We start from the raw sequence: 26047 nt of genomic DNA, 5'->3' as shown, positions 1-26047 counted from the left end.
GACCGCACGTGACCACACTGGAGAGAGATCACGGAATTGGCCCATCCGAGGACCACGGTGAGAAACACAGAGCACTCTGGGAAAGGGACACTTGGCGGTTGCGTGCGTGGGGGAAACGGGGATAGTCAGCGCTCGCTGAACTCCCTCGATCGGAGATGCCCAGATGGCCCCTTCCAATGGAGTCCCGGGATTCTTCCGAGTTACCTGCAACACAGGCCGTCTTGGACGCCCCCGTCGTCCTCCGGATCGGTGTGTTGGCCTGGAAAGAAATTCGCACGGGGCCAGTCACACTAAGCAGATCCCCACTCGACCCTTGGGAATCCAGTGTCCAGTCCCAGCCCAGGGACCTCCACATCCTCAGTGTGACAACGGCAGACGGGAAGAGCAATCTGCCAGGAGACCTCAGGCGGTGTCTCGTGAAAGCGCCGGCCTGGCTTTGCTGAGCCAGCGGGCCGCGTCTCCCCGATCGGGGAGGCCCTCAGCCCAGGATGCTCTCCCGAGTCTGGGAAAACAGCCAAAGAGGCGTGGGGCTCACACCTTCTGGGGCACCAGCCTAAGTGCCCGCTCGCACAAGTGCCGCGCTACTCAGCCTTCTCTGCGCGGGGACGCTAGTTGTGGAGGCTCGAGTCGAACTCATCGCCTGAGGGGAGAAGGCCGGCTGCACTCTACAAACCCTGGCATCCAGAGGCATCGTCGCCCCCTGCTCCGCAGAAACACTGGCCACCCTGTGGGCTGGGAGAAGGCCAAGGCCTAGGCTCGCACGCGGGAAACACGGGAGCACGGGAAACGGGACAGGTGGCTAGGGGCGTTCTTCCGAGGACTGCTTCGGAAGAGAGGCCAACGTGACGGAGACGGAGAGTGGGGCCCACAAGAGTGAAGCCCGGGAGGCGTCTCGGAGGCAGATGTCCACAAGGAGGCCAGGCGCACGGGGTGGGCCTAGAATCTGGAGGGACACGCCTCAGGCGTGAAAGTTAGAGCACTGAAGGTGCGAGGAGACATTTCACGCCAGCGGGGATGTTTGACAGACACCTGCCCTGGCGCTACGTGCGGCACAGGGGAGCTGAGTTTGTCCTGCCGGCTTTGGGTCCCGTGATGGGTCACTGGGGCCAGGGGCACCTGGGCGCATCCTGGCAAGAAGGAAGGGAGCGCAGCTCCCTCAAGCGTCTCCCGTCTGTGCTTCCAACTCTGTCCTCCAGCCTGATTCCCTTCAATGTGTCTGTCTGCACAGCCCGAGGGCTGGCATGCCAAGGACACGGACCGCCCAGGGAGTCCAGCTGGAGCCTTATCCCCTGCACAGCGGCAATACTCACTGGGGGTGTCTGCCAGGGAGGAGACGGCCAGGCCCTGGAAGCAGAAGACGGCACTGCTCGACTGAGTCCAGCAGGACTCGGACTGGCCGACGTCCGTGGCGCAGGTCCAGGAGTATTCCTCCAGGCACGCTCTCGGGAGCGGAGGCTCGACCGTGGGCGGCACATCCCTGCCGAGCCTGTGGGCGGAGGGAGGGCTCAAGTGGAGACAAGCGGCTTTGGGAAACACACATTCCTAGAGCTGCTTTCCCTGGAAGGTGGAAGGGTCTGCTCACAGAAGAGCAATGGGAAGGGCTCAGCCAGGGAGATCACACAATCCTCCTCTGGCTGGGGCCAGGCCGCAGTTGAAGTGGGAACAGGAGAGAGAGCTGGAAAAAGACAGAGACAGAGGCAGAGAGGGCCGGGGGGGTGGGGCGCGCAGGGAGAGAGACAGAGAGCGCGAGAGAGCGAGCGATCCAGCGTGAGCCGACGAGAGACAGACAGACAGACACAGACACAGAGACAGAGACAGAGACAGAGACAGAGACAGAGAGACAGACAGAGAGAGACACAGAGAGAGAGAGGGAGAGAGACAGACACACAGACAGAGACAGAGGAGGAGAGAGCGAGCAGAGCTTGCTCAGAGCACCGAGCAGAAAATGAGCTCTTGAGCAAGGAGGACGAGCGCCTCCACTCCACAAGAGTCATCACACACCCACACACTCAGAGGACCCTAAAGGCGGCGTCAACACTCTTGCATCCAGTTGGTGGAAATGCACAGACAGCTGCCAAGTGAACCCTGCCTGGCTCTGGCACCACTGTCGACTCCCAGAAATCTGGAAGCTGCAAGGTCTGCCTCTCTCCCTACTGGGGCATGATGCGGACTTGGGTCACGAAGGACCGTCTTGGCCGGGAAATAGCCGCCACCGTGGGAACGGCAACCGGGCAGAGGCAGACATGCGTCCCCCGCTGGGTGACAGAAGAAAGAGAGAACGGGAGAGCGCACGCCATCCGCCGACAGATGAGCACACCTCCGGCATCTGACCGCACGTGACCACACTGGAGAGAGATCACGGAATTGGCCCATCCGAGGACCACGGTGAGAAACACAGAGCACTCTGGGAAAGGGACACTTGGCGGTTGCGTGCGTGGGGGAAACGGGGATAGTCAGCGCTCGCTGAACTCCCTCGATCGGAGATGCCCAGATGGCCCCTTCCAATGGAGTCCCGGGATTCTTCCGAGTTACCTGCAACACAGGCCGTCTTGGACGCCCCCGTCGTCCTCCGGATCGGTGTGTTGGCCTGGAAAGAAATTCGCACGGGGCCAGTCACACTAAGCAGATCCCCACTCGACCCTTGGGAATCCAGTGTCCAGTCCCAGCCCAGGGACCTCCACATCCTCAGTGTGACAACGGCAGACGGGAAGAGCAATCTGCCAGGAGACCTCAGGCGGTGTCTCGTGAAAGCGCCGGCCTGGCTTTGCTGAGCCAGCGGGCCGCGTCTCCCCGATCGGGGAGGCCCTCAGCCCAGGATGCTCTCCCGAGTCTGGGAAAACAGCCAAAGAGGCGTGGGGCTCACACCTTCTGGGGCACCAGCCTAAGTGCCCGCTCGCACAAGTGCCGCGCTACTCAGCCTTCTCTGCACGGGGACGCTAGTTGTGGAGGCTCGAGTCGAACTCATCGCCTGAGGGGAGAAGGCCGGCTGCACTCTACAAACCCTGGCATCCAGAGGCATCGTCGCCCCCTGCTCCGCAGAAACACTGGCCACCCTGTGGGCTGGGAGAAGGCCAAGGCCTAGGCTCGCACGCGGGAAACACGGGAGCACGGGAAACGGGACAGGTGGCTAGGGGCGTTCTTCCGAGGACTGCTTCGGAAGAGAGGCCAACGTGACGGAGACGGAGAGTGGGGCCCACAAGAGTGAAGCCCGGGAGGCGTCTCGGAGGCAGATGTCCACAAGGAGGCCAGGCGCACGGGGTGGGCCTAGAATCTGGAGGGACACGCCTCAGGCGTGAAAGTTAGAGCACTGAAGGTGCGAGGAGACATTTCACGCCAGCGGGGATGTTTGACAGACACCTGCCCTGGCGCTACGTGCGGCACAGGGGAGCTGAGTTTGTCCTGCCGGCTTTGGGTCCCGTGATGGGTCACTGGGGCCAGGGGCACCTGGGCGCATCCTGGCAAGAAGGAAGGGAGCGCAGCTCCCTCAAGCGTCTCCCGTCTGTGCTTCCAACTCTGTCCTCCAGCCTGATTCCCTTCAATGTGTCTGTCTGCACAGCCCGAGGGCTGGCATGCCAAGGACACGGACCGCCCAGGGAGTCCAGCTGGAGCCTTATCCCCTGCACAGCGGCAATACTCACTGGGGGTGTCTGCCAGGGAGGAGACGGCCAGGCCCTGGAAGCAGAAGACGGCACTGCTCGACTGAGTCCAGCAGGACTCGGACTGGCCGACGTCCGTGGCGCAGGTCCAGGAGTATTCCTCCAGGCACGCTCTCGGGAGCGGAGGCTCGACCGTGGGCGGCACATCCCTGCCGAGCCTGTGGGCGGAGGGAGGGCTCAAGTGGAGACAAGCGGCTTTGGGAAACACACATTCCTAGAGCTGCTTTCCCTGGAAGGTGGAAGGGTCTGCTCACAGAAGAGCAATGGGAAGGGCTCAGCCAGGGAGATCACACAATCCTCCTCTGGCTGGGGCCAGGCCGCAGTTGAAGTGGGAACAGGAGAGAGAGCTGGAAAAAGACAGAGACAGAGGCAGAGAGGGCCGGGGGGGGGTGGGGCGCGCAGGGAGAGAGACAGAGAGCGCGAGAGAGCGAGCGATCCAGCGTGAGCCGACGAGAGACAGACAGACAGACACAGACACAGAGACAGAGACAGAGACAGAGACAGAGAGACAGACAGAGAGAGACACAGAGAGAGAGAGGGAGAGAGACAGACACACAGACAGAGACAGAGGAGGAGAGAGCGAGCAGAGCTTGCTCAGAGCACCGAGCAGAAAATGAGCTCTTGAGCAAGGAGGACGAGCGCCTCCACTCCACAAGAGTCATCACACACCCACACACTCAGAGGACCCTAAAGGCGGCGTCAACACTCTTGCATCCAGTTGGTGGAAATGCACAGACAGCTGCCAAGTGAACCCTGCCTGGCTCTGGCACCACTGTCGACTCCCAGAAATCTGGAAGCTGCAAGGTCTGCCTCTCTCCCTACTGGGGCATGATGCGGACTTGGGTCACGAAGGACCGTCTTGGCCGGGAAATAGCCGCCACCGTGGGAACGGCAACCGGGCAGAGGCAGACATGCGTCCCCCGCTGGGTGACAGAAGAAAGAGAGAACGGGAGAGCGCACGCCATCCGCCGACAGATGAGCACACCTCCGGCATCTGACCGCACGTGACCACACTGGAGAGAGATCACGGAATTGGCCCATCCGAGGACCACGGTGAGAAACACAGAGCACTCTGGGAAAGGGACACTTGGCGGTTGCGTGCGTGGGGGAAACGGGGATAGTCAGCGCTCGCTGAACTCCCTCGATCGGAGATGCCCAGATGGCCCCTTCCAATGGAGTCCCGGGATTCTTCCGAGTTACCTGCAACACAGGCCGTCTTGGACGCCCCCGTCGTCCTCCGGATCGGTGTGTTGGCCTGGAAAGAAATTCGCACGGGGCCAGTCACACTAAGCAGATCCCCACTCGACCCTTGGGAATCCAGTGTCCAGTCCCAGCCCAGGGACCTCCACATCCTCAGTGTGACAACGGCAGACGGGAAGAGCAATCTGCCAGGAGACCTCAGGCGGTGTCTCGTGAAAGCGCCGGCCTGGCTTTGCTGAGCCAGCGGGCCGCGTCTCCCCGATCGGGGAGGCCCTCAGCCCAGGATGCTCTCCCGAGTCTGGGAAAACAGCCAAAGAGGCGTGGGGCTCACACCTTCTGGGGCACCAGCCTAAGTGCCCGCTCGCACAAGTGCCGCGCTACTCAGCCTTCTCTGCGCGGGGACGCTAGTTGTGGAGGCTCGAGTCGAACTCATCGCCTGAGGGGAGAAGGCCGGCTGCACTCTACAAACCCTGGCATCCAGAGGCATCGTCGCCCCCTGCTCCGCAGAAACACTGGCCACCCTGTGGGCTGGGAGAAGGCCAAGGCCTAGGCTCGCACGCGGGAAACACGGGAGCACGGGAAACGGGACAGGTGGCTAGGGGCGTTCTTCCGAGGACTGCTTCGGAAGAGAGGCCAACGTGACGGAGACGGAGAGTGGGGCCCACAAGAGTGAAGCCCGGGAGGCGTCTCGGAGGCAGATGTCCACAAGGAGGCCAGGCGCACGGGGTGGGCCTAGAATCTGGAGGGACACGCCTCAGGCGTGAAAGTTAGAGCACTGAAGGTGCGAGGAGACATTTCACGCCAGCGGGGATGTTTGACAGACACCTGCCCTGGCGCTACGTGCGGCACAGGGGAGCTGAGTTTGTCCTGCCGGCTTTGGGTCCCGTGATGGGTCACTGGGGCCAGGGGCACCTGGGCGCATCCTGGCAAGAAGGAAGGGAGCGCAGCTCCCTCAAGCGTCTCCCGTCTGTGCTTCCAACTCTGTCCTCCAGCCTGATTCCCTTCAATGTGTCTGTCTGCACAGCCCGAGGGCTGGCATGCCAAGGACACGGACCGCCCAGGGAGTCCAGCTGGAGCCTTATCCCCTGCACAGCGGCAATACTCACTGGGGGTGTCTGCCAGGGAGGAGACGGCCAGGCCCTGGAAGCAGAAGACGGCACTGCTCGACTGAGTCCAGCAGGACTCGGACTGGCCGACGTCCGTGGCGCAGGTCCAGGAGTATTCCTCCAGGCACGCTCTCGGGAGCGGAGGCTCGACCGTGGGCGGCACATCCCTGCCGAGCCTGTGGGCGGAGGGAGGGCTCAAGTGGAGACAAGCGGCTTTGGGAAACACACATTCCTAGAGCTGCTTTCCCTGGAAGGTGGAAGGGTCTGCTCACAGAAGAGCAATGGGAAGGGCTCAGCCAGGGAGATCACACAATCCTCCTCTGGCTGGGGCCAGGCCGCAGTTGAAGTGGGAACAGGAGAGAGAGCTGGAAAAAGACAGAGACAGAGGCAGAGAGGGCCGGGGGGGGTGGGGCGCGCAGGGAGAGAGACAGAGAGCGCGAGAGAGCGAGCGATCCAGCGTGAGCCGACGAGAGACAGACAGACAGACACAGACACAGAGACAGAGACAGAGACAGAGACAGAGAGACAGACAGAGAGAGACACAGAGAGAGAGAGGGAGAGAGACAGACACACAGACAGAGACAGAGGAGGAGAGAGCGAGCAGAGCTTGCTCAGAGCACCGAGCAGAAAATGAGCTCTTGAGCAAGGAGGACGAGCGCCTCCACTCCACAAGAGTCATCACACACCCACACACTCAGAGGACCCTAAAGGCGGCGTCAACACTCTTGCATCCAGTTGGTGGAAATGCACAGACAGCTGCCAAGTGAACCCTGCCTGGCTCTGGCACCACTGTCGACTCCCAGAAATCTGGAAGCTGCAAGGTCTGCCTCTCTCCCTACTGGGGCATGATGCGGACTTGGGTCACGAAGGACCGTCTTGGCCGGGAAATAGCCGCCACCGTGGGAACGGCAACCGGGCAGAGGCAGACATGCGTCCCCCGCTGGGTGACAGAAGAAAGAGAGAACGGGAGAGCGCACGCCATCCGCCGACAGATGAGCACACCTCCGGCATCTGACCGCACGTGACCACACTGGAGAGAGATCACGGAATTGGCCCATCCGAGGACCACGGTGAGAAACACAGAGCACTCTGGGAAAGGGACACTTGGCGGTTGCGTGCGTGGGGGAAACGGGGATAGTCAGCGCTCGCTGAACTCCCTCGATCGGAGATGCCCAGATGGCCCCTTCCAATGGAGTCCCGGGATTCTTCCGAGTTACCTGCAACACAGGCCGTCTTGGACGCCCCCGTCGTCCTCCGGATCGGTGTGTTGGCCTGGAAAGAAATTCGCACGGGGCCAGTCACACTAAGCAGATCCCCACTCGACCCTTGGGAATCCAGTGTCCAGTCCCAGCCCAGGGACCTCCACATCCTCAGTGTGACAACGGCAGACGGGAAGAGCAATCTGCCAGGAGACCTCAGGCGGTGTCTCGTGAAAGCGCCGGCCTGGCTTTGCTGAGCCAGCGGGCCGCGTCTCCCCGATCGGGGAGGCCCTCAGCCCAGGATGCTCTCCCGAGTCTGGGAAAACAGCCAAAGAGGCGTGGGGCTCACACCTTCTGGGGCACCAGCCTAAGTGCCCGCTCGCACAAGTGCCGCGCTACTCAGCCTTCTCTGCGCGGGGACGCTAGTTGTGGAGGCTCGAGTCGAACTCATCGCCTGAGGGGAGAAGGCCGGCTGCACTCTACAAACCCTGGCATCCAGAGGCATCGTCGCCCCCTGCTCCGCAGAAACACTGGCCACCCTGTGGGCTGGGAGAAGGCCAAGGCCTAGGCTCGCACGCGGGAAACACGGGAGCACGGGAAACGGGACAGGTGGCTAGGGGCGTTCTTCCGAGGACTGCTTCGGAAGAGAGGCCAACGTGACGGAGACGGAGAGTGGGGCCCACAAGAGTGAAGCCCGGGAGGCGTCTCGGAGGCAGATGTCCACAAGGAGGCCAGGCGCACGGGGTGGGCCTAGAATCTGGAGGGACACGCCTCAGGCGTGAAAGTTAGAGCACTGAAGGTGCGAGGAGACATTTCACGCCAGCGGGGATGTTTGACAGACACCTGCCCTGGCGCTACGTGCGGCACAGGGGAGCTGAGTTTGTCCTGCCGGCTTTGGGTCCCGTGATGGGTCACTGGGGCCAGGGGCACCTGGGCGCATCCTGGCAAGAAGGAAGGGAGCGCAGCTCCCTCAAGCGTCTCCCGTCTGTGCTTCCAACTCTGTCCTCCAGCCTGATTCCCTTCAATGTGTCTGTCTGCACAGCCCGAGGGCTGGCATGCCAAGGACACGGACCGCCCAGGGAGTCCAGCTGGAGCCTTATCCCCTGCACAGCGGCAATACTCACTGGGGGTGTCTGCCAGGGAGGAGACGGCCAGGCCCTGGAAGCAGAAGACGGCACTGCTCGACTGAGTCCAGCAGGACTCGGACTGGCCGACGTCCGTGGCGCAGGTCCAGGAGTATTCCTCCAGGCACGCTCTCGGGAGCGGAGGCTCGACCGTGGGCGGCACATCCCTGCCGAGCCTGTGGGCGGAGGGAGGGCTCAAGTGGAGACAAGCGGCTTTGGGAAACACACATTCCTAGAGCTGCTTTCCCTGGAAGGTGGAAGGGTCTGCTCACAGAAGAGCAATGGGAAGGGCTCAGCCAGGGAGATCACACAATCCTCCTCTGGCTGGGGCCAGGCCGCAGTTGAAGTGGGAACAGGAGAGAGAGCTGGAAAAAGACAGAGACAGAGGCAGAGAGGGCCGGGGGGGGTGGGGCGCGCAGGGAGAGAGACAGAGAGCGCGAGAGAGCGAGCGATCCAGCGTGAGCCGACGAGAGACAGACAGACAGACACAGACACAGAGACAGAGACAGAGACAGAGACAGAGAGACAGACAGAGAGAGACACAGAGAGAGAGAGGGAGAGAGACAGACACACAGACAGAGACAGAGGAGGAGAGAGCGAGCAGAGCTTGCTCAGAGCACCGAGCAGAAAATGAGCTCTTGAGCAAGGAGGACGAGCGCCTCCACTCCACAAGAGTCATCACACACCCACACACTCAGAGGACCCTAAAGGCGGCGTCAACACTCTTGCATCCAGTTGGTGGAAATGCACAGACAGCTGCCAAGTGAACCCTGCCTGGCTCTGGCACCACTGTCGACTCCCAGAAATCTGGAAGCTGCAAGGTCTGCCTCTCTCCCTACTGGGGCATGATGCGGACTTGGGTCACGAAGGACCGTCTTGGCCGGGAAATAGCCGCCACCGTGGGAACGGCAACCGGGCAGAGGCAGACATGCGTCCCCCGCTGGGTGACAGAAGAAAGAGAGAACGGGAGAGCGCACGCCATCCGCCGACAGATGAGCACACCTCCGGCATCTGACCGCACGTGACCACACTGGAGAGAGATCACGGAATTGGCCCATCCGAGGACCACGGTGAGAAACACAGAGCACTCTGGGAAAGGGACACTTGGCGGTTGCGTGCGTGGGGGAAACGGGGATAGTCAGCGCTCGCTGAACTCCCTCGATCGGAGATGCCCAGATGGCCCCTTCCAATGGAGTCCCGGGATTCTTCCGAGTTACCTGCAACACAGGCCGTCTTGGACGCCCCCGTCGTCCTCCGGATCGGTGTGTTGGCCTGGAAAGAAATTCGCACGGGGCCAGTCACACTAAGCAGATCCCCACTCGACCCTTGGGAATCCAGTGTCCAGTCCCAGCCCAGGGACCTCCACATCCTCAGTGTGACAACGGCAGACGGGAAGAGCAATCTGCCAGGAGACCTCAGGCGGTGTCTCGTGAAAGCGCCGGCCTGGCTTTGCTGAGCCAGCGGGCCGCGTCTCCCCGATCGGGGAGGCCCTCAGCCCAGGATGCTCTCCCGAGTCTGGGAAAACAGCCAAAGAGGCGTGGGGCTCACACCTTCTGGGGCACCAGCCTAAGTGCCCGCTCGCACAAGTGCCGCGCTACTCAGCCTTCTCTGCGCGGGGACGCTAGTTGTGGAGGCTCGAGTCGAACTCATCGCCTGAGGGGAGAAGGCCGGCTGCACTCTACAAACCCTGGCATCCAGAGGCATCGTCGCCCCCTGCTCCGCAGAAACACTGGCCACCCTGTGGGCTGGGAGAAGGCCAAGGCCTAGGCTCGCACGCGGGAAACACGGGAGCACGGGAAACGGGACAGGTGGCTAGGGGCGTTCTTCCGAGGACTGCTTCGGAAGAGAGGCCAACGTGACGGAGACGGAGAGTGGGGCCCACAAGAGTGAAGCCCGGGAGGCGTCTCGGAGGCAGATGTCCACAAGGAGGCCAGGCGCACGGGGTGGGCCTAGAATCTGGAGGGACACGCCTCAGGCGTGAAAGTTAGAGCACTGAAGGTGCGAGGAGACATTTCACGCCAGCGGGGATGTTTGACAGACACCTGCCCTGGCGCTACGTGCGGCACAGGGGAGCTGAGTTTGTCCTGCCGGCTTTGGGTCCCGTGATGGGTCACTGGGGCCAGGGGCACCTGGGCGCATCCTGGCAAGAAGGAAGGGAGCGCAGCTCCCTCAAGCGTCTCCCGTCTGTGCTTCCAACTCTGTCCTCCAGCCTGATTCCCTTCAATGTGTCTGTCTGCACAGCCCGAGGGCTGGCATGCCAAGGACACGGACCGCCCAGGGAGTCCAGCTGGAGCCTTATCCCCTGCACAGCGGCAATACTCACTGGGGGTGTCTGCCAGGGAGGAGACGGCCAGGCCCTGGAAGCAGAAGACGGCACTGCTCGACTGAGTCCAGCAGGACTCGGACTGGCCGACGTCCGTGGCGCAGGTCCAGGAGTATTCCTCCAGGCACGCTCTCGGGAGCGGAGGCTCGACCGTGGGCGGCACATCCCTGCCGAGCCTGTGGGCGGAGGGAGGGCTCAAGTGGAGACAAGCGGCTTTGGGAAACACACATTCCTAGAGCTGCTTTCCCTGGAAGGTGGAAGGGTCTGCTCACAGAAGAGCAATGGGAAGGGCTCAGCCAGGGAGATCACACAATCCTCCTCTGGCTGGGGCCAGGCCGCAGTTGAAGTGGGAACAGGAGAGAGAGCTGGAAAAAGACAGAGACAGAGGCAGAGAGGGCCGGGGGGGGGGGGGGGCGCGCAGGGAGAGAGACAGAGAGCGCGAGAGAGCGAGCGATCCAGCGTGAGCCGACGAGAGACAGACAGACAGACACAGACACAGAGACAGAGACAGAGACAGAGACAGAGAGACAGACAGAGAGAGACACAGAGAGAGAGAGGGAGAGAGACAGACACACAGACAGAGACAGAGGAGGAGAGAGCGAGCAGAGCTTGCTCAGAGCACCGAGCAGAAAATGAGCTCTTGAGCAAGGAGGACGAGCGCCTCCACTCCACAAGAGTCATCACACACCCACACACTCAGAGGACCCTAAAGGCGGCGTCAACACTCTTGCATCCAGTTGGTGGAAATGCACAGACAGCTGCCAAGTGAACCCTGCCTGGCTCTGGCACCACTGTCGACTCCCAGAAATCTGGAAGCTGCAAGGTCTGCCTCTCTCCCTACTGGGGCATGATGCGGACTTGGGTCACGAAGGACCGTCTTGGCCGGGAAATAGCCGCCACCGTGGGAACGGCAACCGGGCAGAGGCAGACATGCGTCCCCCGCTGGGTGACAGAAGAAAGAGAGAACGGGAGAGCGCACGCCATCCGCCGACAGATGAGCACACCTCCGGCATCTGACCGCACGTGACCACACTGGAGAGAGATCACGGAATTGGCCCATCCGAGGACCACGGTGAGAAACACAGAGCACTCTGGGAAAGGGACACTTGGCGGTTGCGTGCGTGGGGGAAACGGGGATAGTCAGCGCTCGCTGAACTCCCTCGATCGGAGATGCCCAGATGGCCCCTTCCAATGGAGTCCCGGGATTCTTCCGAGTTACCTGCAACACAGGCCGTCTTGGACGCCCCCGTCGTCCTCCGGATCGGTGTGTTGGCCTGGAAAGAAATTCGCACGGGGCCAGTCACACTAAGCAGATCCCCACTCGACCCTTGGGAATCCAGTGTCCAGTCCCAGCCCAGGGACCTCCACATCCTCAGTGTGACAACGGCAGACGGGAAGAGCAATCTGCCAGGAGACCTCAGGCGGTGTCTCGTGAAAGCGCCGGCCTGGCTTTGCTGAGCCAGCGGGCCGCGTCTCCCCGATCGGGGAGGCCCTCAGCCCAGGATGCTCTCCCGAGTCTGGGAAAACAGCCAAAGAGGCGTGGGGCTCACACCTTCTGGGGCACCAGCCTAAGTGCCCGCTCGCACAAGTGCCGCGCTACTCAGCCTTCTCTGCGCGGGGACGCTAGTTGTGGAGGCTCGAGTCGAACTCATCGCCTGAGGGGAGAAGGCCGGCTGCACTCTACAAACCCTGGCATCCAGAGGCATCGTCGCCCCCTGCTCCGCAGAAACACTGGCCACCCTGTGGGCTGGGAGAAGGCCAAGGCCTAGGCTCGCACGCGGGAAACACGGGAGCACGGGAAACGGGACAGGTGGCTAGGGGCGTTCTTCCGAGGACTGCTTCGGAAGAGAGGCCAACGTGACGGAGACGGAGAGTGGGGCCCACAAGAGTGAAGCCCGGGAGGCGTCTCGGAGGCAGATGTCCACAAGGAGGCCAGGCGCACGGGGTGGGCCTAGAATCTGGAGGGACACGCCTCAGGCGTGAAAGTTAGAGCACTGAAGGTGCGAGGAGACATTTCACGCCAGCGGGGATGTTTGACAGACACCTGCCCTGGCGCTACGTGCGGCACAGGGGAGCTGAGTTTGTCCTGCCGGCTTTGGGTCCCGTGATGGGTCACTGGGGCCAGGGGCACCTGGGCGCATCCTGGCAAGAAGGAAGGGAGCGCAGCTCCCTCAAGCGTCTCCCGTCTGTGCTTCCAACTCTGTCCTCCAGCCTGATTCCCTTCAATGTGTCTGTCTGCACAGCCCGAGGGCTGGCATGCCAAGGACACGGACCGCCCAGGGAGTCCAGCTGGAGCCTTATCCCCTGCACAGCGGCAATACTCACTGGGGGTGTCTGCCAGGGAGGAGACGGCCAGGCCCTGGAAGCAGAAGACGGCACTGCTCGACTGAGTCCAGCAGGACTCGGACTGGCCGACGTCCGTGGCGCAGGTCCAGGAGTATTCCTCCAGGCACGCTCTCGGGAGCGGAGGCTCGACCGTGGGCGGCACATCCCTGCCGAGCCTGTGGGCGGAGGGAGGGCTCAAGTGGAGACAAGCGGCTTTGGGAAACACACATTCCTAGAGCTGCTTTCCCTGGAAGGTGGAAGGGTCTGCTCACAGAAGAGCAATGGGAAGGGCTCAGCCAGGGAGATCACACAATCCTCCTCTGGCTGGGGCCAGGCCGCAGTTGAAGTGGGAACAGGAGAGAGAGCTGGAAAAAGACAGAGACAGAGGCAGAGAGGGCCGGGGGGGGGGGGGGGCGCGCAGGGAGAGAGACAGAGAGCGCGAGAGAGCGAGCGATCCAGCGTGAGCCGACGAGAGACAGACAGACAGACACAGACACAGAGACAGAGACAGAGACAGAGACAGAGAGACAGACAGAGAGAGACACAGAGAGAGAGAGGGAGAGAGACAGACACACAGACAGAGACAGAGGAGGAGAGAGCGAGCAGAGCTTGCTCAGAGCACCGAGCAGAAAATGAGCTCTTGAGCAAGGAGGACGAGCGCCTCCACTCCACAAGAGTCATCACACACCCACACACTCAGAGGACCCTAAAGGCGGCGTCAACACTCTTGCATCCAGTTGGTGGAAATGCACAGACAGCTGCCAAGTGAACCCTGCCTGGCTCTGGCACCACTGTCGACTCCCAGAAATCTGGAAGCTGCAAGGTCTGCCTCTCTCCCTACTGGGGCATGATGCGGACTTGGGTCACGAAGGACCGTCTTGGCCGGGAAATAGCCGCCACCGTGGGAACGGCAACCGGGCAGAGGCAGACATGCGTCCCCCGCTGGGTGACAGAAGAAAGAGAGAACGGGAGAGCGCACGCCATCCGCCGACAGATGAGCACACCTCCGGCATCTGACCGCACGTGACCACACTGGAGAGAGATCACGGAATTGGCCCATCCGAGGACCACGGTGAGAAACACAGAGCACTCTGGGAAAGGGACACTTGGCGGTTGCGTGCGTGGGGGAAACGGGGATAGTCAGCGCTCGCTGAACTCCCTCGATCGGAGATGCCCAGATGGCCCCTTCCAATGGAGTCCCGGGATTCTTCCGAGTTACCTGCAACACAGGCCGTCTTGGACGCCCCCGTCGTCCTCCGGATCGGTGTGTTGGCCTGGAAAGAAATTCGCACGGGGCCAGTCACACTAAGCAGATCCCCACTCGACCCTTGGGAATCCAGTGTCCAGTCCCAGCCCAGGGACCTCCACATCCTCAGTGTGACAACGGCAGACGGGAAGAGCAATCTGCCAGGAGACCTCAGGCGGTGTCTCGTGAAAGCGCCGGCCTGGCTTTGCTGAGCCAGCGGGCCGCGTCTCCCCGATCGGGGAGGCCCTCAGCCCAGGATGCTCTCCCGAGTCTGGGAAAACAGCCAAAGAGGCGTGGGGCTCACACCTTCTGGGGCACCAGCCTAAGTGCCCGCTCGCACAAGTGCCGCGCTACTCAGCCTTCTCTGCGCGGGGACGCTAGTTGTGGAGGCTCGAGTCGAACTCATCGCCTGAGGGGAGAAGGCCGGCTGCACTCTACAAACCCTGGCATCCAGAGGCATCGTCGCCCCCTGCTCCGCAGAAACACTGGCCACCCTGTGGGCTGGGAGAAGGCCAAGGCCTAGGCTCGCACGCGGGAAACACGGGAGCACGGGAAACGGGACAGGTGGCTAGGGGCGTTCTTCCGAGGACTGCTTCGGAAGAGAGGCCAACGTGACGGAGACGGAGAGTGGGGCCCACAAGAGTGAAGCCCGGGAGGCGTCTCGGAGGCAGATGTCCACAAGGAGGCCAGGCGCACGGGGTGGGCCTAGAATCTGGAGGGACACGCCTCAGGCGTGAAAGTTAGAGCACTGAAGGTGCGAGGAGACATTTCACGCCAGCGGGGATGTTTGACAGACACCTGCCCTGGCGCTACGTGCGGCACAGGGGAGCTGAGTTTGTCCTGCCGGCTTTGGGTCCCGTGATGGGTCACTGGGGCCAGGGGCACCTGGGCGCATCCTGGCAAGAAGGAAGGGAGCGCAGCTCCCTCAAGCGTCTCCCGTCTGTGCTTCCAACTCTGTCCTCCAGCCTGATTCCCTTCAATGTGTCTGTCTGCACAGCCCGAGGGCTGGCATGCCAAGGACACGGACCGCCCAGGGAGTCCAGCTGGAGCCTTATCCCCTGCACAGCGGCAATACTCACTGGGGGTGTCTGCCAGGGAGGAGACGGCCAGGCCCTGGAAGCAGAAGACGGCACTGCTCGACTGAGTCCAGCAGGACTCGGACTGGCCGACGTCCGTGGCGCAGGTCCAGGAGTATTCCTCCAGGCACGCTCTCGGGAGCGGAGGCTCGACCGTGGGCGGCACATCCCTGCCGAGCCTGTGGGCGGAGGGAGGGCTCAAGTGGAGACAAGCGGCTTTGGGAAACACACATTCCTAGAGCTGCTTTCCCTGGAAGGTGGAAGGGTCTGCTCACAGAAGAGCAATGGGAAGGGCTCAGCCAGGGAGATCACACAATCCTCCTCTGGCTGGGGCCAGGCCGCAGTTGAAGTGGGAACAGGAGAGAGAGCTGGAAAAAGACAGAGACAGAGGCAGAGAGGGCCGGGGGGGTGGGGCGCGCAGGGAGAGAGACAGAGAGCGCGAGAGAGCGAGCGATCCAGCGTGAGCCGACGAGAGACAGACAGACAGACACAGACACAGAGACAGAGACAGAGACAGAGAGACAGACAGAGAGAGACACAGAGAGAGAGAGGGAGAGAGACAGACACACAGACAGAGACAGAGGAGGAGAGAGCGAGCAGAGCTTGCTCAGAGCACCGAGCAGAAAATGAGCTCTTGAGCAAGGAGGACGAGCGCCTCCACTCCACAAGAGTCATCACACACCCACACACTCAGAGGACCCTAAAGGCGGCATCAACACTCTTGCATCCAGTTGGAAATGCACAGACAGCTGCCAAGTGAACCCTGCCTGGCTCTGGCACCACTGTCGACTCCCAGAAATCTGGAAGCTGCAAGGTCTGCCTCTCTCCCTACTGGGGCATGATGCGGACTTGGGTCACGAAGGACCGTCTTGGCCGGGAAATAGCCGCCACCGTGGGAACGGCAACCGGGCAGAGGCAGACATGCGTCCCCCGCTGGGTGACAGAAGAAAGAGAGAACGGGAGAGCGCACGCCATCCGCCGACAGATGAGCACACCTCCGGCATCTGACCGCACGTGACCACACTGGAGAGAGATCACGGAATTGGCCCATCCGAGGACCACGGTGAGAAACACAGAGCACTCTGGGAAAGGGACACTTGGCGGTTGTCTACATGGGGAAACGGGGATAGCGAGCACTTCCTGATGTCCCTATATCTGAGATTGTCACATTTCCCCTTCAAATGAAGTCCCTTCTTGTTTCATTGTATAATCTCCATGATGGTCTGCATTCTATGCTTCCTTCTCTGACTGTTTACAGAACAGGTACATTTTTCTCATCTCACTGCATTTTTGTTGTTTAATGCGGTTTATCATCCCTTTAGTTTTTGCACTGCTAGTTTACTTCCTTCCAGAGACCATCATTAATGTGTAGCAGTTAGATATGCGTCTCACCCTGATTTTTGTTGCAGGAGAAAATAGACCTTTTCTCTATGTGCATGATGTCCTAAGGGTGTTGCGTTCTCTTGTGTCACACTTACAGGTCCATAAAGATGAGTGACATTGAAGTTAACAGAGCCTTTTCCTTGTTGGTTGAGTGAATTAAATCATTACAACCTCCACGTTTCCTTCTCTTGCCTCTGGCATTTGTGACTTTGTTCCCCTCACTTACTCTTCTTTCTGATACTGTCTCCACATTTTCCCTGCCCATTACCGGCACCAGATTATTCATTGTCACCTGTGAGTGAGTGTGCCTTGTGTCTTTTCGTCTTCCTTGTCTTCGTTATTCCCTGCAAATAAATTCAGAAATGTCCAGTTAGCACTTTCCCACTTTAACCTCTATAAACGCAGTGACTTCAACAGCCATAGAGACATAAATATCTATGCAGGAGTCCGTATGGTCTTGAAGTCCTAGTGCATTGTCTTGAAAGCATTGCCCCAGCATGGGTTTCTGATTCATCAGGCGGTGTGTCTGTGATCCACTGGATCTCCATCATTGCAGACTCTGCCTGAAATTGGGCAAAAGTTTAAGCTGTCTTTTGTTCCTCATATCACTGGATACTTGTCCAGCTTCCATCTTGAATTTTGTGACTGCGTGCTCCATTCTGCCACAAATCCTGCCAAAGGCACAGGCCCTATATCCCTTCCCAGCTCTCACAGAGAACCTCGTCCTTTCTCTAAGGAGACAAGAAAGAACCCAAGCCAACATCCCTCATCTGGGGACTTTAAGGGCCCTCCAAGTTGGCTTCTGTGTGTTGTGGAGGGAAATTCTCTCTACGGAAAGGTCTCCAGTCTAAACTCTCTACCACCAAGTTCTACCACATCCAGTACCTTGCCCAACCCCACAGAGCGAGGGGCTTGCTTTGTTCGGAAGTGTATTCATAGACATTCCTGCGTTTGATGACTACAGCTACCGTGAACAGATTATTGGATCCATTTTACTGCTGAGGCGATTGATACGGATGAAGTAAAAATCAATCTCTCACCCAGTGTTAGTACCATCAGCTCTCAGGCTGGAGCCTGGGAATGGCCACCCTTAGTCCAAGGCTCTTTTCACTCAAACAAGCTGCCTCCTGTCACGTCCTCTTTTGTGTCCTCTGACAGTAGGTAGGTGTGGCCTCCTGCCCTAAAGGTCACAGTCCATCAGGAAGGAAGCCGACACTTGCACCACTATGACCTCCACCCTGGGCATATCTGCTCTCTGCGCCCACCTAGCCAGTCCTGGTCCTACCACGGTCCCAAGTGCAACACGCAAACTGGGACAGCTTGTCAAAACATTACGAGGGGAGGTGTGGAGGGTCTTGTGAGCCAGGCACCTTGGAGAATTTCAGTGCAGTGAGGGCCTGTGGCCACCTTACCTGGGCCGAGTATGTGGGCAAGGTGCGTGGCCAGCCTATATCCCTCAGCCAGTTGCTGGCGGAAGGCCTGCCCTTGGTGGTCGTCAGAGCCGTTGTGTGTCAGCAGGTCATTGAGGTGCTGACTCAGCAGGGCCCGCACTTCTCGCCCTTCCTGTAACTTGTGCCGCAGATAGGCCAGTTGCTGCTCCTGCTCTTGAATTAGGAGATTGGATTCCCTAAGGTGGGACAGAAGAGAAGACTTGAGAGTCCAAAGGGATGAGTGACAGATTCTAAAGATTTTCAAGATTTCTGTGAGAACTGCCCCCAAGGAGTCCTCAGAGAATTCTGGCCGATGTGTGGCGACTTGCCTGTGGCAAAGAGAAAGAGGAAGGTAAAGCACAGGTTTCCTCTGTATCAGAGAGAGCTCCCGTCAGATTCCTGGACATCCTACTCATCGTTTCTGCTGTCAACAAAACCAGGTGTCTTCCTAAACCTGTTTTAAAAACGTGTCTCTTCAGTTAACCCCTTCAGCCATGCCCGCTTCTATGTTGAAATACACATGGTGCATTCTGCAGTGAATGGACACAAAGCCAGACACAGAAATGTGCATGAGCACAGCTGGGTTAGCTGGAAAGAACACGAGAATGACAGGGTCAAGGAGACAGAATTCTTTAGAAAGAAAACACAACAAGCCCTCGTGAGACAGGCGGTGATTGTGATTAAAGGGAAATGAGCGGGTGATGGCACAACACTGTCAACGTACTAAATGCCACTGAATCGTTCACCTCAATTTGTGCAAATTCGTGTTTGGTGAGTTTCAGTTCAAAAATTTATAGTTTTGAAAAAAAAGAGTAAGTGAGCCTCTGAATAACTGGAGTCCATAATTTTCCAATTATTTTTACCTAGTTGCTTTATAAACATTTGAACACAAGCGCCTGCCGTGTACATTTCTGCCTTCTCTTGGCCCAAAGTTGCTCCCTGCCCCACTTCAGCTTTTCCCACAGCTACCCACCAGCCTACCCCCACACAGCCCTCCTTACCTGAGCTTCTTGGCTAGCGTTGACTTCTCTGCCAGCTTCCCCTCCTCAAAAGGCAGCTTGTCCCCAAGCACGGATTCAATGATGTCTTTGCACTCTCCACACTCTGAAAAAGGACAGAGAGCCCTGCCTCAGTGGAAAGCTGGCCATGCTGCTGTGGTCACTGCCTTCAAGGGAGGAAGCAGGGTCCATGCCCAGTACCAGGCTCCACACTGGGATTTCCGCATCTTATTCCTCGGCCTCCAAACTACTACACAGCATTGGGTTACTCCCCATTTTAGAGCTGAGGAAAGAGAAGCTCCAAGGCACAGAAAGTAATTAGATACGTTAACTTCTATTTGACAAAGGCAGAATTCCCATCCCCTGAGACTGACCCTGAGTCGTGGGCCTTAGTCACGTTACCAAGCCTCGCAGCCTCTTAAGTGAAACACCAAGCAGGCGCGTGCAGTAGTGATTGCCTGTGTGCTTGGGAAGGCCCGGTGGACTCTACTGACTGTTGGTTCCCTTGAGCTCAGAATTTCAAGGTCAAGTACATCCAAGATAAAGACGTTTATATGGATTCAACCCTGTAAAATATTATGCATTTGCCCATAAATTTCTGAAGGAAACGTGCACAGATACTAAGAAAGTTTGTGTTAAATTAAAAGCAATAGAAGGAAGAACTAACAAATAGTGTTGACCCTGTGACAGGGACTTACAGAAATCATCCATGTGATGCATTGCAACAACTCAAACAAGTAGGTACCATGACAGCACCGTATTACCAGAGGAGGAAACTGAGGCACAGAAAGACACACAGCTTGGATTGGAGCCCAGAAAGACTGGCCCAGAGTCCATGCTCTTCACCACTGCACCGTGTTACATTGACACCCAGGTCTTAAGTGATATCTTTCTTCTTCATCAGCTTCAAAATGTGTTTCCTACAGTTACGCTGTGATTCTAAGGCAGGATGTAAATAAAACTTCGTTTGTCCTTTCCTGAAAGCTCATCTCTTCACTTTTTAAATGGCAGGCTTTGATTTTCTCTGTGTCAGTCATTTTAGTTACTCCCCCCTCAATGGCTTATTGAAAAGCAATTGTAGGTAACGACCCCAATTCAGGCTCCGAGTTGTCAAGATCCTTCTAAACACTCTGCTGTGCACATGCCCTGGTTGTCACGGTTCTTGTCGTCACTACAGCCCAGTCTCACTGAGCAGGCAATCGAGCTTCCAGTTTTGAGGCTGACTGGGGCAGGGAAGGGCCTGCCTCACACACTGGCTTGAGTTTTCCTGGGGCTAGTGGTCTCCCCCACCTACCTCACTTTGTGGCCTCAATTTGGCCACAGGTCTCATAGCCCAGACTCTCAAGGTCACCTGGACCTGTTGGTTGCCCTGCATCCCTGAGGGTTCACCAGCTGAGCGGGAGACACAGGTGGTGGGACAGAGTCTCTGGTTTCCATAGAAACAGCCCCAACCTTACCACAGGGTGTCAAACGTCTTCCTCAGACTCAGGAAGAAGAGCCCGTGCCCTGGAAGAGAGGGCTTCCCTCTCACCAGGGCATTCCCTGTCTTGATGGTGTCACTCCTGGATAGCACAGTTTCGGTGAGGAGCATATTCATCTTTAAGCTCCTATAAAGCAGCTACTATCATCTGTTTTCCCACTGTAAGTAGCACAGTGCTTTGCCCATGGGACCTCAGAGAAGCTTGAACTGAGGGAGTTCACTCGTCCCAGACATTTAGGCCCAGAGTGATGCAGGATGTGGTAAAGGACAGAGAGGATGCTGAGAGAAACAGTGCAGCCCTTTCCTGAGAGGAAGACGCAATTGTGTGGCTGCACCAGCAATCGATGTCTGGGACTCGAATTCTAAAGCCGCCGTATACCACACTGCAAATCTGAAAAAGTGGCTAAACTCTTTGTGCATCAGTTTCTCCATCCCCAGCAAAATGAGGGCAAAATACCTACCTCTGACTTTCCTGGATTGTGGTCAGAATGAAAGTTATTTTGACAAAGGGACCAGAGGATAAAGTCTGGAGAAATTTTAGTGTCCTAGAGGGCAGACAGGGATCACTCACCCATCTGGGGAGCACAGCCCTGGGAGACTTACTGTGCTTCTGCAGCTCGGTGGCCAGGGAGTAGGCAGCAGCTTCGGATACAAGGAATTCCTCCATGAGGGCTTGGAAGTCCTGCTTGCTTTGTGCCAGCTGTGAACGCAATTCCTGGTTGGACTCCTGGAGGGTCACCTCTGCCCTCGGATCAGACAAAGCGTGAGGACACACGGCCATGGTGATGTTGGCAGAAGAGGTAGAGCCAGAGGCTGGGCAGAGAAACCCAAACATATAATGAGTGAAAAACAAGCAAAGACAAAAAGATTTCACCAGGCCAGAGGGGTGTTTACACAGGAATCCTTAACTTACCGTTGGGGACAACTAGATCAACACTCTACAACAGCTGAGGGTCCGGAACTGCCAAAACAAGGTTCAAGATGACAGAGCTCAGAGCCACAGGCACCGCCTGCAGCTCAGAGTCAGACAGGAGTGATGGAGAGAGGCCCCAGCGCGCCAGTTAACGGTCTGGCGTTGCAATAACAGAATTGGAAGGTGGAGGTGTCATGGAATCTTAGGAGCCCCTGCCTTCCAGTTGCCTAGGCCCTGCTGCTACCCCAGGCTGCCCGGCCTTTTCTGAAGGCCACTGCTGATGGGCATCACCCCAAAGCAGCTGTCTACTCTCGTGGTGACGCTACCGACCTGTCTCTTTCCAGAAAATATCTAAGCATAGTTCTCAGTGCCCATTCCTGTGTGCATCTCAAAACAGAAAGAGAAACCAGTGTCCCAACAAAGTTTGTCTTCTGAAGCACCGTCACGAAGTCACCCCACTTTCTCTCTAAATGTAAACCGATCTTAAGGTTTTCCCATACGTGAAAGATGGCAAACTTTTAGACTCTCATGCTGCTATTCGCTGGGCTTTCTCCAGTTTTTTCTACATCCATTAAAAGGGACAAAAGCAGAGTGTAATACTAAGTGAATGAATACTTCGTTAAAAAATTATTCTCTGTCCTGACTCACAATACTCCTCTTGCTGCATCCCTGTGTTGTGTCGACTTCTTGCCCCTCACTAGGGCAGCATGTTCGCTTATCTTCAAACTTAAGTCAGTGTGACATCTCTACCTCCTAAAATCCTTCTCTATGTGTGGGCCGCTTTTGTGGTTGTTACTTTTTAAGTGTCCGTAAACACTATCTTTCCTACTTGTTGGTTCCGGATATCCACATATTATGCCTTCTAGTCCCACAAGAGCTCTTTTCCAGCTCTGAAAATGATTACAGTGGTTTATGAGTATATCCTGAATACACGTAGTGGCCCTTTCTTTTGCAAACACTTGTCACCCTGATGCTATTTCTTGTCGTCATTCAGTTCACTCACGTTTGGAACAGATCAGGGATGCGGAGCAGTGTTGATGGATTGTTGCTGGACAGATCCCTTCGAGCTGTCGTCATGCTACTGACCTGCGGTTATATTCCTCTACCAGAACGTGGAATTTCAAGGTCACGGTTCAGGGATGGTGGATGACCCACAGTGTTATGTGTGTGATGGGGTTCAGTGACAGAGAAGCTGAGGTTGACAAGAGAGGCACAGGCAGGCAGGGGAAAGTGGTGCCCTGAATGCCCTGCTCACTTTCTTGTCATCTCTTCCCACCCGGGTCTTGTGAAGAGGAGACCTGGGAGACCCCCTGTGGCATTGGTCTCTTCAGTTTAGGTGCTGCACTCGCCCGAGCTGAGGGCGCGATGGGTCTGGCCATGTACCACCGAGCTTTCATGTCAAGGTAAAGGACAGAGGACCGCATCAACCGCTTTTGAGGCTCATCTCCTCCCCACGCCACGCCATCCTCCAACGACACTGTGGAATGCTATTGGTGTGTCAGAGCCATGAAAAGCTTTAAAGAAATCTCTCTTTTGGTGTCAGTTGGATGTGACATTCTTTTCTTTATGTCTCAAAGTCTGTGGTCTAGTGGGCCCAACTGTCCTGAACTGGAATGGACTTGCCAACTTTCTGGTGTTTTGTTAGGTGGCTAGAATATTTATAAGATTTTCTGAGTTCAAACCTCACTGTTGAAGTTTGAATGAAGAATGACAGGACTTACTTTGTAAAGTGAGAGACTCAGAGAAGATTGGTCTCATCGATGAGCAGAAAGAGTAAATTTCACTTCTACTCAAAGCACGCTAGAATTTGAAATTATGGCTCTCACTGTTGTCAAGGTGGAGTGCCGGGTGCCTGAGGCGTATGTCCCTAAGGCCTCATGTCTATGCTATAAAATGGATGAAGTTAAAATGCAGTCAGATGGCCCAGGTCCCCTTCCATTCTAGAGTCCTCCAACAGTTTCTCCCCTGCTTTAGCGACTTGATTGAAAGTATCCTTGTTGTTCTGCTCTGTCCTGCTTTTGTCTTTTGCATAAAAGTTATACAGCTCCATGTTTCCTACCCCCAGGTCAATCATTATAATAAGCACCTGCATCCAAAGCAGTCCTGAGACAAAAGAAACAAAGCTGGAGGTATGGTACTCCCTGATTTCAAAATATACTACAAGCTCTATTAATCAAAACATTATGGGGCCAGCCCGTTGGCACGCAGAGTGCTTTGAGCTCACATGTGCCACTTCAGCGGCCCAGGGTTCGCCAGTTCGGATAGCGGGTGTGGACCTACTCACTGCTTAACAAGTCATGCTGTGGCACCGGTCCTACAGAAAAGAAAATAGAGGAAGATGTGCATGGATGTCAGCTCAGGCCCAATCTTCCACAGCAAAAAGGTGAAGATTGGTGGCAGATGTTAGAAGAGGACTAAACTTCCTCAAAAAAAAAAATCATGATACTGGAAAGAAAACAGACACAAAGATCAATAGAACTGGAGCTCGATCCAAGATGGCGCCATGAGTAGTCCTCTTTGTCTCTCCCCCTTCGAGTCTACAATTATTTGGACACTTATCGCTTAACAAAGGATATCAAGACAGCATCTCAGGACGTCTGAGAGACCCACGCGACTATACATCGAAAGGCGGACGGACTTTCCTCCAGGAGGATGTGGAAATAGGTGAAAACTCTCCGACCCCGACCCAACAGCCTAGTACCCGCAAGCGGCTTTCTTCCAACGGATGCCCCCAGAAGATCAACACACATCTAGGGCAGGAGCGAGCACACAACAGAGGAGCGACGGTGGAAACAGGTGACCAGAACCCTACCTAAACCTCCTGCCGTTACTCCTAAAGGCAGAGGGAAACTTTGGAGTTGCACACCTGGGCCAGCGGGGAGAGTCTCTCCCCGCCATTGGCGGGGAGATCCCGCCTGGTGCTCACGGCGCCCGGAGGGTCCCAGAGAGAGTCTCTGAGGGTACGGAGGTCCCCCGGCTGCCACTGCCTGCACGGTGGGGCTAGGGAGTGCCGGAGATCTCCGAGCAGACTGGGGCTGGGTGAAGCTCCAGGGGCCGGCTCTGCGCCCTGGAGGGGAAGCTCTGGAGTTCTGCCTGGGCAGCAGACAGGGCTCTCTGTCTGCCATTAGTGGAGGGGCCATGCCCAGCATTCACAACTCCGGGAAAGTCCCGGAGAGAACCCCAGAGGGCGAAGTGACCTCCAGCTGCCATTGCCCGCCCCGTGGGGCTAGGGATTGCTGGAGATCTTGGAGAGGACTGGGGCTGGGTGAAGCTCCAGAGGCCGGCTCCGCGGCCCGGAGGGGAAGCTCCAGAGTTCTGCCCGGGCAGCAGACAAAACTCTCTGCTATTAGCGGAGGGGCCACGCCCAGCATCCACAATACTGGGAGGGTCCCGGAGAGGAGAATATCAGGCAGGGCAGCAGCTGACCAGCTACCACTGAAATCAGGATCTCTGGCTATCCCCCAAGACAGGGCAAAGGGCTCCCCGAGTTCCTGGGGAACAGGACTGGGGCTGGGGGGAGTTCCAGCGACCCAGCTCCATAGCCTAGGGGGAAACCCTACAGGCTCACAGCAGCCTCAGGGAAAGCCTCTGCACAGCACTAGTAGAAAGCACCCATCCGGCAGCCACAAGGCTGGAAGAACCTGGGACAAAAGCAGCATAGCTAGGTGAACTAACCACAGACTGTAGAAGATGCCAATAGCTCTCCTGCGACCCATAGTGGACAAGTGAGATTTTGTGGGTGCTGACAGCGACGGAGTGACAAATATAAGTGATCCCACCCCTGGCCGCTGGAAAAGCCCATAACACCGTTGCAGACACCAAGGAGGGAGCACGTCTACGTGGGCTGCAACAGTAGGCACCAGCAGCCTGAAGCCCCCCGAGACAGCCCCCAAGGCAGAGGAGGGAATCCAAAGGACCACTGTGACTACGAGGAGGGGCCCAGGCCCAGTTAGCAACTGCAGATAGGGTTCCTGGTTGGTGCAGTATAAACAGCTGCTCCCCCACCGCAGCAGCAGAAACAAGTGAAAGGAGCAACTAAACTCTATCTCTATGCGGAGGCACAAATCAACAACATCAAGCAATATGAAAAAATACATTAAATCTCCAGAACAGAAAGAAAATAACAAACACACAGAAAACAATCCCAAAGAAAATGAGATATATAACCTAAATGATGATGACTTCAAAACAGCCATCATTAAAATACTCAATGAGTTAAGAGAGAATTCTGACCGACAACTCAACGAGTTCAGGAGCTATGTCACAAAAGAGTTTGATACGATAAAGAAGAACCAAACAGAAATACTGGAAATGAAGAACACAATAGAGGAGATTAAGAAAAATCTACATGCTCTGAACAGTAGGGCCGATAATATGGAGGAAAGAATTAGCAATTTGGAAGATGGCAATATAGAATTGCTGAAGGCAGAGGAGGAGAGAGAAGTAAGACTAAAAAGAAATGAAGAAACTCTCCGAGAATTATCAGACACAATTAGGAGATGCAACGTAAGGATTATAGGTATACCAGAGGGAGAAGAGAAGGAGAAAGGGGCAGAAAACCTATTCAAAGAAATAATGGCTGAGAACT

General features: G+C 57.2%; 1 protein-coding gene across 16 annotated transcripts in view; it reads right to left on the bottom strand.

Moving 5' to 3' along the window:
- LOC138924261 (NBPF family member NBPF26-like) overlaps nt 1-26047 on the bottom strand; it is a 159050-nt gene that overhangs the window by 27037 nt on the left and 105966 nt on the right. For 8 of the 16 annotated variants that reach the window (XM_070267941.1, XM_070267954.1, XM_070267945.1 and 5 more), the window contains 14 exons: nt 21150-21359; nt 19070-19172; nt 18051-18265; nt 16931-16982; nt 10609-10784; nt 9503-9557; nt 8286-8461; nt 7180-7234; nt 5963-6138; nt 4857-4911; nt 3639-3814; nt 2533-2587; nt 1311-1486; nt 205-259 (listed from right to left, as the gene is read on the bottom strand). In XM_070267941.1, coding sequence (XP_070124042.1) covers nt 205-259; nt 1311-1486; nt 2533-2587; nt 3639-3814; nt 4857-4911; nt 5963-6138; nt 7180-7234; nt 8286-8461; nt 9503-9557; nt 10609-10784; nt 16931-16982; nt 18051-18265; nt 19070-19172; nt 21150-21327 — 1703 coding nt within the window. In that variant the 5' untranslated portion in view covers nt 21328-21359. Of the gene's footprint in view, nt 1-204; nt 260-1310; nt 1487-2532; nt 2588-3638; nt 3815-4856; nt 4912-5962; nt 6139-7179; nt 7235-8285; nt 8462-9502; nt 9558-10608; nt 10785-11827; nt 11883-12933; nt 13110-14152; nt 14208-15258; nt 15435-16930; nt 16983-18050; nt 18266-19069; nt 19173-21149; nt 26022-26047 lie in introns of those variants that run through there. The other 8 variants (XM_070267953.1, XM_070267951.1, XM_070267944.1 and 5 more) reach the window with 4 other exon arrangements.

The sequence above is a fragment of the Equus caballus genome, chromosome 5, assembly GCF_041296265.1.
Source record: "Equus caballus isolate H_3958 breed thoroughbred chromosome 5, TB-T2T, whole genome shotgun sequence".
Taxonomy (NCBI): domain Eukaryota; kingdom Metazoa; phylum Chordata; class Mammalia; order Perissodactyla; family Equidae; genus Equus; species Equus caballus.
This window is presented reverse-complemented; position numbering and strand designations above follow the sequence as displayed.